Raw genomic sequence first — 13,472 nt, 5'->3', positions numbered from 1 at the left:
TTTTCTGACTAAGCCCCTGCTATAGGAAGAAAGCGGATAGGAAATGTATTAGGGTATCAGACACCGTACCGAGCAAACGAGTGGTCCTCTAAGAGCTTAGCCAACAGCAGATGTTGGTTGGGCTTTTACTGTATATCAGGCGGCATGCTGAGAGCTGTCCGTGTGTCGGCTCATGTAACCCCCCAAATAACCGGGTGAGGATGGGTGCCGTTCTGCATCATCCACTTCACCTCTGAAGACGCTGGGACTTGGAACAAACAACGCTGATTACGTAACCCAAGGTCACACAGCCTGTGTCTGGGAGAGCGGGGCTTGTGTGCACGCTGTCTGACTTCAGAGTCTCCTCAGTTAAGCTCCCAACATGATTACTTTAATTGTAAGATTTTGTAAGTATTCCCTAGAGACCTGACCATTCCATTAAAAAATAAATAAAAATTAGCACTTAGTGAATGTTAGGACTGTTCTCAGCGCTTTGTATATATTGAATCATTTGATAACCCAGCTAGCAAGTGGCAGAGCCAGAATCCAAACTGGGCATTCTGTCTAAATAAGAAATTCTTGAGCCGGCCCAGTGGCGCAGCAGTGAAGTGTGCATGTTCCGCTTCGGCGGCTTGGGGTTCGCCGGTTCGGATCCCGGGTGCGGACATGGCACCTCTTGGCAAGCCATGCTGTGGTAGGTGTCCCACATACCAAGTAGAGGAAGGTGAGCACGGATGTGAGCTCAGGGCCAGTCTTCCTCAGCAAAAAGAGGAGGATTGGCAGCAGATGTTAGCTCAGGGCTAATCTTCCTCAAAAAAAAAAAAAAGAAAGAAAGAAATTCTTGCCTTATCCATGAGGCAGAATTATAGTCTGTTAGTTCCTCAAGAGCTTAGCCTGAGTCGAGAGTACAAATTGCTACTCTGTAGTGATGGTCCCACTTTCGTCTTGGTCCTTTTAGTCTTGTCTCCTGGAAACATGTCCACTTGGTTCTCTGCTGATTTGGACCGGCTGACCTCGTCTTCACACTAGACTTTACTTGTGTTTATTTTATTTTTTTTCCAGGGAAATATGAGCCGAGGAAATAGCTTGTTTTTCCGGAAGGTCCCCTTTGGGAAGACTTATTGTTGTGACCTGAGAATGTTAATTTGAAGATGTGGGGCAGGGACAGTGACATTTCTATAGTCCCAGATGCACAGAATTATGGGAGAGAATGTTGATTTCTATACAGTGTGGTGCGCTTTTTTAATAATCACTTAATCTTGGGAAAATGGAGGTGTTTGGTGTCTGCCTTTTTTGTTCTTTTTTTCCCAGCACAACATAATTTACCGGTGATATTCTCCCTTTAATTATTCTGAAGTGGGACGTTTTTGCTCCAGACTCTTTATTTTACTTAAACAGAAAAAAAAAGTTGCGTTTTCCTAAAGGTACAGGCAGGTTGTCATGTGATTTGAGTCTCACCTTAAGGCTTTGTAAAATGAAAGGTACAATCCCAAGAAGAAAGAGAAATAATTCAGCAAAACTTTAGAAAATTCATAAGACAAACCATATAGGAGGTTATGAATTACCTTTTCTTTAGGAAATGCTAAAAGCAGCAGCATCCAGCAGAATCTGCCTCCCATTGTGTGCTTCTAAGCACATTTGATTCACCCTGTTTCTCATACTTCAAGAAAGAACAAAACACTGCAAAATTACCCTAGAAAATCTCTACATGAGGCATCCACACCTTCAGTCTATTATTTCGAAATAATAAATGGTCACCAGCAACAACAAAAGAGGAGAATTAAGCAAGATTTGGAAAGGAAGCGTAATAAACAGCTTTTTTTCCTTAAGACAGTCTTGTCATAATATGAAAAGCAAATACTGCAGCAGTAGCCCCCTTATCTGAGCTAAGTCTTTCCAGGCCCTAAATGACAGCATTATGCAATTCCAACTGTCTATAATCTCTGTTCTTCAGTTTTTTTCTGTTTTTTCCTTTTTATTGTTGTTGCAGAAGGTGAGTAGTTTGTTTTTCATTCCTAATCACACCCTTGGAAAGTGTATTTATAATTTCCTATCCGGTGATGCACTTAAAGTCCACAGGGTTCTTAGGGCATTGGCCACCTCACATGTCATACCCTCAGGCATGTAAACACCATTTGTAGGAGGGAAAAAAGTCACTTTAGGAGGAAATAACATTCAGCTCAAGCATAATGCTCCTATTTACTCAGGCCTTCTAAAAGCAGGTTAAAATGCTTGAAATGAGAAAGCATATGGTTTCACTTATTTAAATAATCCACTGGGATGTTGCCAAATGAGTAAGCACTTAATTTGCTTCTTCTCAGACTTCTCCATCAAAGCAGCAGCACCCACAATATGAGAGTGAGCATGCAGGGGTCCCCTTCCTCCCCCAGGGTTTACGAATACAGCCTGGAGCTCAGGAGGAGCTCACCTTGAAATGTCTTTGATGTCTCTTTGTCTCAAAAAGTAATGTAAATTTTATATTCTATTCAATATTATCTGCATTTGTTTTAAGATAAAAATGTTTTACATTACTCACTTTTTTCCCCAAAAAAATCTTCAAGTAAAGATGATCTAGGAAAATGTGCCATGTTTATTATCCTGTGGCTTCTGTGCTCAAACCCGCCTGCTTGTTCCTAGTTGAGAAGCTTCTCTCACTGTGAGAACCGCTCTACCAGCAGAGGGCACCAAACCTCCGGTTTTGCCTGTGCAAGTTGGGCTGCTGAAAAGTCTCGCCCAGGGCCTCGGATTGTTCCAAGTACTAGTCCAGTCGGCCAGTCTAACTCCATCCAAGCTGTAGGTCCAGTAATGTCCTATACCCGTGGTCCTCCATAAAATTTTCTAAGCTGTTAACATAATCAAAAGTCTGAAGTTTATCCAGGGGCTAGTCATTGTGAAAGGTACTCTTAAGATACACATGCAGGAAATAGTGAACTGACTCATTATGTGTATAAATAATATATACTTAGTAAGGATTACCCAGTAAGCTGCACCTGTGAAAGTGGGCAGGCAGTTTGCCCTGGCAGTGCTGCGCTACGCCGCCGGGAAATACTCCCCCAAGGGAGTGGGATGGTCACTGAAGCCTTGATTGAAGAAAAGAACTTGGGGTTTCCAGAAACTTTGGGGATGGTTGTAAAAATGCTAGGGTATAAAAGCAACCTTAGGATGAAAGAAACTTTAAGCATAAGCCCTATATCGCAGCTTCTTACTGTTACCCGGACACCCCTCGGCTTTGCTGTAGTTTGTAATCTAGAATGTCCTTTCCGTCTCCCCACTGAACTTTTTCTATATAGTAAGATTCAGCTCTGACGCCAGCTCTTTGTGAAGTCTCTCATAGTCATTCTACCCTGGTGAGGTCTTTGCCTTGAAACTCCCCCTCCCCGAGGCTCATAACTACAGGACAACTACATCCAACACCAACTTCAGGGTCCACACAGCAGTGGCATTCCTTCTCTCTGATTTGAAAATCTGTGGAAAAAATGATATTTAGCCCTTCAAAACAGACCCACTAAAGCATCAGCCTCACTGGGTTTTAGAGAAAAACTAGCTGGTCAAGTAGCAGTACATGAAGTCGGTCAGTTGAAGGTGCCGTGGCAGGTGAGGGAGGAGGAAGAGGGGACAGGCTGGGAGGACGAGCGTCCAGCCCGCCGTGTTAAGTTTTAATTCTCCTAATCTTTGGTAGAGTTGGTACCCCCACTTTACAAATAAAGAAAATGAGACTTAGATTATGCAACTCATTCAAAACTATATTTTAAAGTTTGAGACCTGGATTCAAACCTGAGTCTTTCGAATGCCAAGGCATGTTTACTGCCTCCTGGATGCAGTGAAAGGCTAAGAAACAAGTAGCCAGTGAACCAAATGAGAATTCATCCATCTGAGGAAAAAGGCCCTGCATTTTAATCAAAGCAGTGAACCGAAGAACAGGCCTCCCACAGAGGAGAGTCAAATGGTCTTAAATCAGGAAAGACGTAGTCCTTGCCTCTGCAGAATGATAAATTGGTGAAACCACTGAAAATAGAAGTGATTGCCGTCACTTTTCTAGACTATTACAATGGGCTATGCAGATGGAAAGCTAAGTTATTGTACAGTAAGGATTTATTCCTGCGAGTACGGTCAGTTGGATTTGGACTCCTGCTACATTTGGAGGACAACGTTTCTTGAAAGCAATTTACGTGTCAGCTCCTCTGATGGATTCTTCTAGAACATCCTTGCAGATTGGATAGGTTCATTTGGGCTGCCTCCCCAGTGCTATAGTAATTTCTATCTTTGGGTTTTTTCTTTTCTTAAATCGAGGCAAGGATATGTGTTTTATCTCCTTGGCAGAGACTTTTAGGCTTCCTAAGGATGTCATCTTTTATTTTTTTCCCCCTCTGTTGATCCGTCATCTTATTGTCTCTTCAGAATTCAGAAAGTCAGAACCTTGCACTCATTTTTTTCTTAGGAGGGAGAGTTGCAAATGAAAGGTTCTTTTGCCACCAATCACAGGATAACTTATTTTCAGGAGAATATCTTTGATGGTTACAGGGATTAATTTTCTAAAGCATCTGAGAGTGTTTTCCTTCCAACCAGCTTTGTCCATATGAATCAGCTTCCTCCGTCTATTTGCTGCCTGAAGAGGTGTCTTGGGGAGGCCCCCTAGCAGTGCATGAGTTAGTCTCCCACACACACTGTACTAGTTTGCCATAATTCTCTGGTCACAAGACGAAATCTCAAAAAACCCATTTTGCATTGGTCGTAGAAATGGATTCCTCTGTAATCCAGGCCCCAAATCTCCTGTCTGGGATCAATTAGGCAGATTTTGTTTTAAAACCACAGTTGTTCTGGAAGCAACTTACTGCAACCCTGAAAAAGAATGTTTTCAAGTAGATTCAGATCAGTACCACACACCAAATATGGTGGGAGAACAGTGCTTTAGAGAGTGACGGGAAAGGGAGAGAAGCAGGACGATGCTACTCAGGACTCGCCAGCTTCCTGAGAGGGAGCGCAAGGAATGAAGCCCCCTCCCCAAGTCTCCAAGACGCAGTGAGTGAGAGTTTTCTAGCACCAACCTCTGCCTCACCAAGGCAGCCAGAAGAATGGACTTCTCTGGTAATGCCACATTTCCATGGAAAATCTATTAGGTATTGCAGTCTATTTCCACACCGAGTAGCGTGAGGAGCCAGAGGTTAGATCAGGACAAGAGACAGAATTGTGCCTACTTGCTTTCTGTCCCGCCTGGGTCCCTGCCCTCCTGGCATCGAAAAGACTGGTGAGAATGTCCTGGCTGGAAACGAAAAAAGAGGGTGAAAACGGAGACGGTGGAGCTGCATCTTGCTCAGGCTGCTCTCTTCCCACTGGAATTCAGTATCATGCCTTTCCTCCCTGAGGGGCCCACGTTTAGAGCTTCAAAATGCAGCCCTCGGTTATTGGGTAGCCTGTGCTGTCCTGGGCTGGGGCAGTGGAGGATGCAGAGGTGTCTGGTCAATCTCTCCATGTCCTTGTGACGTTCACTGTGCTTTGGAGGAGAGGAACCGTATGAGAAGAATGTGAAGACGAGGAATGTTGGGAGGATCAGACGGAGCCACGTGTAAAACCGCAAAGCCTGCTTCTCGCAAAGGGTGCTCTCTCAATCTCAGAAACCCTCGCTGGGATGGCCGTTGTACCTGGCAGTAGATGCCCAGAGGAGTTGAAACCAGGCACCATGGGATCCACAGAAGAGAAAAGTCGCATCCAGTTGGGGGAACTCTGGGAAGCATTCATGAAAGAGTAGCATTTTAGTTGGGTTTTGGTTTTTGGGGTTTTGCTGAGGAAGGTTCGCCCTGAGCTAACATCGGTGCCAGTCTTCCTCTGTTTTGCATGTGGGTTGCCACCACAGCGTAGCCACCCATGAGTGGTGTAGGTCTGCACCTGGAACCGAACTCAGGCCGCCAAAGCAGAGCACACCGAACTTAACCACTCGGCCTTGGGGCCGGCCCCGCAAGTTGGTTTTTTAAGGATAGTGAGATGCTGGGTGGTAGGATGGCAGAATGGGAGCGATTTCCAGCTCTGTCACTTAGCAGCTACACAACCGTGGGCAAGTTACTTGATCGTTCTAAGCTCCAGGCTCTTCCTCTGTAAAATGAGAATACTCCTCCTCTCATCAGAGTATTAAATTTAGTACAGTATCTGACACAGTAAATGTTTGGTATGTGGTAGCTATTGTTATTTAAGAATTAGAAGGGAGTGGGGCCGGCCCCGTGGCACAGCGATTAAGTTTGCATGTTCTGCTTTGGCGGCCCGGGGTTTGCCGGTGCGGATCCCGGATGCGGACATGGCACCACTCGGTAAGCCATGGTGTGGTAGGCGTCCCACATATAAAGTAGAGGAAGATGGGCATGGATGTTAACTCAGGGCCAATCTTCCTCAGCAAAAAGAGGAGGATTGGCCGCAGATGTTAGCTCAGGGCTAATCTTTCTCAAAAAAAAAAATAATAATAATTAGAAGGGAGGGAATTCTTTGCAAGTATAGACATAATGGGCAAGTCATGGAGTTAGTAAAGATTGAAGAGTTGAGGGCAAATGGAGTTGCATCTCTGACAGTCCTAACCTTTCTTCAAAGCTGTATTTCTGCCTTATATAATGAGCACCCAGAACAGTAACTAACACGCACTACTCAAATGTTTTGTGTGATGAGTGGATATCCTTCAGGATCCTCAAATTGAATTACAGCTCAGCCCCTCTCCCCAAGCCACAGTGGTACCTGCATTCTCAACTTTATTAAACACTTTATTATCACCCTGTTTCCCAAACTAAAAACCCAGGAAATGACTATGAGTCCTCTCTACCCCCTCCCTCTACTTCCGAGAAGTCACTGCTAGATTCTCAGAAATGCCTCTTGAATTCGTCATCTCCTCTCTGTCCCCCTGTGTTGGTGCATCATCTCTGCTCAGCTGTCACAGCAGCCTTCTATCTTGTCTCCTGCCACCATCTCAGGACAGTAGGCAGTCGATACAGCTGGAGCTGTACGATATGACCAGGTTATGGAGGACGCCTACAACTTTTCTATGCCTACACAGGCTTCCAGCAAGGGATAAAATACTTCTTTCTGACCCAAGTTTCTTAAGATTTCTTGCCCTAGCATCCTTAAATCCTTACACCCTGAGCCCAAGCCATACAGTCCCAATTCTCCTCCTACAGCCTTCTCTGCTCTGCACATTTGTACCTCGCTAGCAGCTGCTCTCTGTGTCTGTTATCTTCCGCTGAAGCCTTGTGCGGGAGGAGCCAAGCTGAAATACAAGGATATTTATAAATAGAAAGTGGGTGTAAAGTTCTGCACTCGCAAATGTTTTAACCAAGGCTAATTCCATCTCTCCTCCATTTGAGCTTTGACATTCCTGCCCACCTCCTCATCCATCTCTTCCCAAAGCCTGTGAGTACTGCCCTCTCCTTGGTCAAGGCCACAGTAAAACTGGAAACCATGGTGGCTAAGAGATGTGACCTGGAAAGAAGTTTGGGAAATAGAAATGGATTCAACATCTATAGACAAAGGTACAGAGTAAAAGCTATTGAGATAACATAAATGTGCTTGCCACTTCTTAATAGGATATTTATTAGTGGCCTACCACATGTCCTGCCCATATTATCCATTAGCTCCAACCTATGAAACAGCCACATAAGCAAAATATTACCCCCATTTTACTGATAGAAAAGTGAAACTCAGAAGGGTTAACTGATTTTCCTAAGACTGGTAAATGACAGAGCCAGGATTCAGACCTGGGTCTGCAAGTCTGGGGCATTTCTGATAATAGGCATGCACATCTATTGAGTTCTATTTTTCTGCATAAAAATAGGGGAACACATTTAAACAAGGAGTTAAACTAAAACTTGATGAGAGGGAACGCACGATCTGGTAACAAAGGGTCAACGTTGTATATTATGGTTGCATACTCAGAAGCCCAACAAACTGTCTTAGTTAAGAAAAGGAATTTATTGGCTCAAGTACCAGCAATGGCCAGTGGTTAATCCGGTGATTCAGACAAAAGCATCAGGACTCCCGTTCTCCTCATCCCTTGGGTCCACCCGCCTCTGCCTGGCTTCCCTCTCAGACAGGCTCACTCCATGTGGCAACAAGATGCCAAGTGGCAGCTCCACTCACATAGGCTTCTTAGAGCTTGTAAATTCCAGAGAACGAGCCAATATCTCTTAGGGAAGCTCCAGCAAAAATCCCCTGGACAACTCTGGCTTGAAACACACGTCCATCTGTAAACCATCTGGTGTCTGGAGTACTCTACCTCTGCTGGCCAGATGTGAGTCACAGGCCCAGCCTGAAGGGTCGGGACGCAGGGTCAGCTCCACGGGGTCAGCTCCGTGGGAACCATATGCAGTGGGCTGGAGGGGCGTGGGCTCATCGAAGGAAGGTCCGTTGGGCAAAGACATTTACTGCAACCTGTCCAAAAGAAACAGCTTGAGTAGGAAGAGGAAGAAAGCAACACAGTTCACCAAGAACAAGTTCTGAAAATCCATGAACTGGTGATGAGCACAGGGATTGATGGGTATTAAAACCTGTGCACAGGTATGTACATATGTTATGTACATATATGATGCACCCCATCAAGCAGATAATGTTCCCATTTTTCAAGTGAGAAAAATTGAAGCTCAGAGAGTTCAACAACTTCCCAGTAAGAGGCAGAGCTGGAACTCAGACCTGGATATGTTTCACTCCAAATCCTGCATGCCTTACACTGCAGCGCACTGCCAATCGGGGAGGAGCCAGACACGGGGAGTCTTTGGGTGAGACTGAAAAATGAGCGCTTGGAAGCCATGTCCCTGGGGGAGTACACTTCCTACTGCCCAGCCATGCTCTGAGGGCAGCATGGCACCAGGCTGGGAGACAGCTCCTGCTCTGGCAGCCACAGTCTTACCCAGCTCCTGGCTGAGCAGCTGAGAAATTCTTCACGTGCATCAGTTCAGTGACAGTTTCCTCTCTCAGTAGAATGAAATAGCGACCAGGAAGCTTCTCCCCCAACCTTAATTCTGACCGTGGGAAAGCATTGCCTGGTGCTATCGGTGTCATAGGAACCACAGGAGAAAGTTGAAGCGAGAAGGAAGGGCTTGTTGGGCATGGAATGGGTGGGTGAATGAATAAATAGTCCTAGAAAATAATTTGAAACAATTAGAGAAGCGTTATGCTCCCACGTTTAGAGAGACTTACATGGGAATGTGGTACAAGAGGGATAGAAAGCTACCCAATAGAAAAGTAGGACAGCCCATCTTCAGAAAATCCCTGAGCACAAAGAAGAGAGACAGCTAAAGAAAGCATTGTGGCTCTAGAGAGAGCTCTCTGACAGGCTCTCAAATTAAAAGGCAGAGGATAAGAGATGGAAGGAAGGGTGAAGGCCCTGATAAATTGAGACTTGGGAAAAGTGCGGACGAGAAAAGACATCAATGGTTCTGTTCCGAGCAAGAGGAATACAGAGAGGGTAGGGTTTCCCCTGGAGATGAAGGTGTCAGGTTACCAGTTGTCAGAAAGCGGAATACTCAACCCCGATTGTCTTCATTCTCTCGGGAGGAAAAGCGTTTCTAAACTGGGATGAGTAAAGCAAAACATGGCTTAGAGGAAATTGAAACCCCAAACAGAAGAGATGATAGGAGGAGAAAACTTAAGCACCTAGCCATTTAAAATGACTTGCAAATCCCAAGGTGTGGAAAAACCTTTGCAGATTTAAGATCCTGGAACCTTTGCCAGTGTAGCTGAGAAAGCCATGGAGGAAAGGGAAGGCACCACAGTGCCCGATGGCTGCACATGTCCTGACTGTTCAGAAAAGAGGAGAAGGTAGATTCTGGAAACTCTAGGTGGGTACATTTCAGGCATTTGCTCCCAAATTTATTCTAGAATATAATAGTAAGCTGTGGGTTTGAGAACACCTAGAAAAAGAATTGGTACCTTCACTAATAACAAGATCCAGTAAACAATAATAACACTAACAATAATTTATTATTTATTTGGAAGGCCGCTAGGAAAATTCCTTGGCGTAGTGTACTTGTTTCCAGTTAGACATCAAATACCTCCCGATCGAGGAGACAATAGGAAAACTGTGCTCCCAGAAATCACCCAGCTGGGTGGATTTATAGCCCGTTTAACCACGGTACCCCTTCCCCCGAGTTGGTTATTCACTTCATGCAAATCTGGGGAGAAGTCTTAAATTCCATGCTTCTAGACTCTGCATTTGTTCGGCTCAGCAGTTATCAGTCTGCCACACTCACCATTTTTGCTGATGGCACCACTATTGGGAGGAAAAGCTCCTATTTGGATGTCGGAATCAAGATTCTAAACGATTTTGAAACAGTGGGCTGAAACCAGCACGATGAATTTAAAAGAAGTGGAAAGACCTGCATTTAGATTTTTTTTTTTTAATCAGCTGCACAAGCGCAGGATGAAAGAAGTTTGGCTTGACAGTGGTGTGCGCCTGAAAGAGGCTGAGGGCTTTCGGCAGGCCTCAGGTTGAATAGAAGCCAGTAGGAATGGAGCAGCTGCTTCACAAGATAGTGGTTGTCCCCGCCCCTTTTTATTTTAGGTGCAAAAGGGTGAAACAGTGAAAAGTGTGTCTCTCTCCCATAACGATTCCTCTTCCTAGGAGGAAAGCGCCTCCTGCTAACGATTTCTGGTAGATCCTCAGAGGTATTCTAGGCACATAAAAGCAAATGCATACTTTCTCTTTGTACGTGCATGGTAGCTTGCTGTACACCTTGCTTTTTTCACTTAACAGTGAATCTTAGAGATTATTTTAAATCAGCATATGAAATGATTCCCCATTCTTTTGTAAAGGGTGCAGAGTATTCTAGAGATTATTTTAAAGCAGTCTGTGAAATGATTCCTCATTCTTTTACTGTAAAGGGTACACATTCTACTGTGTATATGTGTCAGAATTTATTTAATGGTCCTCTGTCGCTGGACATGTAGATTGTTTCCAGTATTCTGCTATTAAAAACAATGCTACAATGGATAACTTGTCATTTCGCTATGACAAACAATGCTGCAGTGAATAATGTCATTTCATGCATGTGGACATGTATCTGAAGAACAGCTTTTCAAGAAGTGGAACCACTGAGCTAAACGGCTCACACGTTTTTTAGTTTGGTAACTATTGCCCAATTGCCCAGCTGTGCCAATTTACTTCCCACTATGGTATGTATGGACGGATGTATGGATATATGGATCCAATGTATGGATGTTTGTTTTTCCACCTCCTCACCAATAGAGTGTATTATGAATCTATTGATCTTTGACAACCTGAGAGGTAAAAAAAAAAAAATGGCATCTTACTGTAATTTTCTTATTCTAATAGTTATTTGTATTTTCTTTTTTATTAAGTGTTTATATCCTTTACCCGTTTTTCTACTGAGTTGTCTTTTTCTTAGAGCTCTTTATATATTAAAGAAATTTGCTCTTTGTGATATGAGTTACAAATATGTTTTCCAGTTTCTAGTTTGTCTTTTGATTTTGTTCCTGGCAGTTTCGCCATATAAATATGTTTTCCTTTTAACACATTTAAATGTATTTATATTAAATATATTTTACATTCACTTTTACATTAAATTTCACGGCTGGCCCTGTGGCCGAGTGGTTAAGTTCACGTGCTCCGCTGCAGGCGGCCCAGTGTTTCGTTGGTTTGAATCCTGGGCGCAGACATGGCACTGCTCGTCAAGCCACACTGAGGCAGCGTCCCACATGCCACAACTGGAAGGACCCACAATGAAGAATATACAGCTATGTACCGGGGGGCTTTGGGGAGAAAAAGGAAAAAAAAAAATAAAACCTGAAAAAGTAAATAAATAAATAAATAAATATGTGATCCATTTGGAATTTGTTTTGGTAGCAGGGATGATATATGGATCCAACTTAATTTTTTTCCAGATGGCTAGTCATTCCCATACAATTTATTAAATCGTATCTTTTCTCCTCTCATTTAAAATCCCACTTCTATAATATTCTAATTCCAGTATGTATTTGAGTCTAAAACTGGATTTTGTATTCTGTTCCATTGATCTACTACTTTTGACACATTTGAAAAAGATTATAGTTTTCATTGGTATTTTAAATTGTTTTCAAATGAAAGCAATATTTGTTGTAGAAAGTTTGGGAAATAGAAAAAATTATAGAGAGAAAATAAATAGCATCCCTGAACCTACTATAAATAACTAAATATTTTGGTGTTTATCCATCCAATCTCTTTTCCTATATAATTATATTTTTTATTCAATTGAGATGATACTGTGTAAATCTAATTTTCCATTCCCCAAATCTACTGTGAGCCAATTGCCCAAAGTGGAACTCGTCATCGTCTTACCAAGACTACATCCACTCCCCTTTCACCATCCTCCAGACACCCAGCGCAAGATGGGGTCACCTTCGCCTCCTCCAGCTCCTTCACTCCGGGTCCTCCATATTTTCCCTCCATGGACTCCCAGACCCTGGATTGTGAGATCCTCTCAATATACACATGAAGAAACCAAGACCCAGAGAGGGGGATATAACTTGTAAGAGTTAGTGCTTTCAACTGCAAGAAACAGAGGGCTCAACTCCAAATGGCTCAACCAAGAAGTGGATGTATCGTCTCCCACAACGAGAGGTCCATAGGTAGGCTAAATCCAGGGTGGGTTAACCCAGTGGCTCAGTGATACCATCAAGGACCCTGATCCTTGCCTTCTGTCCTTTCTGCCATCCCCCGTGTATTGGCTTTTGTCCTCGCACTTTTCCCCAACATGGTTGCAAGATGGTGACTGAGGCTCCATGGATCATCTCACATAATATTACATAAAGGCCCGAAGAAAGCATGCCTCTTCCTAGTTCCATGTTGCCCAAAACAGGAAGTGAGGGTAGTTGGGAAATGTAGGAGGGTGTTCTTTCTTTTTTTTTTCCTCTGCTTTATCTCCCCAAACTAGCCCCACCCCCCCGTACACAGTTGTATATCCTAGTTGCACGTCATTCTAGTTGTGGGATGTGGGACGCCGCCTCAACGTGGCCTGATGAGAGGTGCCATGTCCGTGCCCAGGATCCGAACCCTGGGCCGCTGCAGTGTAGTGCGTGAACTGAACCACTTGGCCACGGAGCCAGCCCGAGGAGGGTGTTCTTGATTGTCACAGTGATTGAGGGACACGACTGGCGTTTAGGGCACAGGGCCCAGAGATGCTAGATGCCCTGGAATGTTTAGGATATTTAAGTGAAACATTACCTCTCATTGCTCACAACATTCCTGTAGGTGAAAAAACCAGAACCCAGGTCTATTTTTACACACAAAACAAACTATTTTTTGCATGGTTTTAACGTACACTGAACTTTCCAGGAATGTCACTTCGCTGTAAATTGAGGAACGACTTTGTTTGTTGTGTTTGGAACTTCACCAAGATTCGTTCATTGAATTTAAACGTCAAGGCTCCTAGCGGTATCGCAGCTCCGGCTGGCACATCCTCGTATCAACCTGTGTTTGTAGCTATTGCACTTGTGGTGTTTCTAGAAATAATAAACATCCAACTTCTCTA

At 43.9% G+C, this 13,472-nt stretch overlaps 1 protein-coding gene across 3 annotated transcripts in view; it reads left to right on the top strand.

The window, feature by feature from the left end:
* MTCH2 (mitochondrial carrier 2) overlaps positions 1-13,472 on the top strand; it is a 27,686-nt gene extending 14,214 nt beyond the window's left edge. The window contains exon 13 of one of the 3 annotated variants that reach the window (XM_005598110.4): positions 13,277-13,472. In XM_005598110.4, the coding sequence (XP_005598167.2) occupies positions 13,277-13,300 (24 nt within the window). In that variant the 3' untranslated portion in view covers positions 13,301-13,472. Of the gene's footprint in view, positions 1-1,041; positions 1,252-2,616; positions 3,291-13,276 lie in introns of those variants that run through there. The other 2 variants (XM_014729457.3, XM_001492546.5) reach the window with 2 other exon arrangements.

The sequence above is a fragment of the Equus caballus genome, chromosome 12 (genome assembly GCF_041296265.1).
Source record: "Equus caballus isolate H_3958 breed thoroughbred chromosome 12, TB-T2T, whole genome shotgun sequence".
NCBI classification, from domain to species: Eukaryota; Metazoa; Chordata; class Mammalia; order Perissodactyla; family Equidae; genus Equus; species Equus caballus.
The sequence above is the reverse complement of the archived record's forward strand: the minus strand, read 5'-3'. Positions and strand labels throughout refer to the sequence as shown.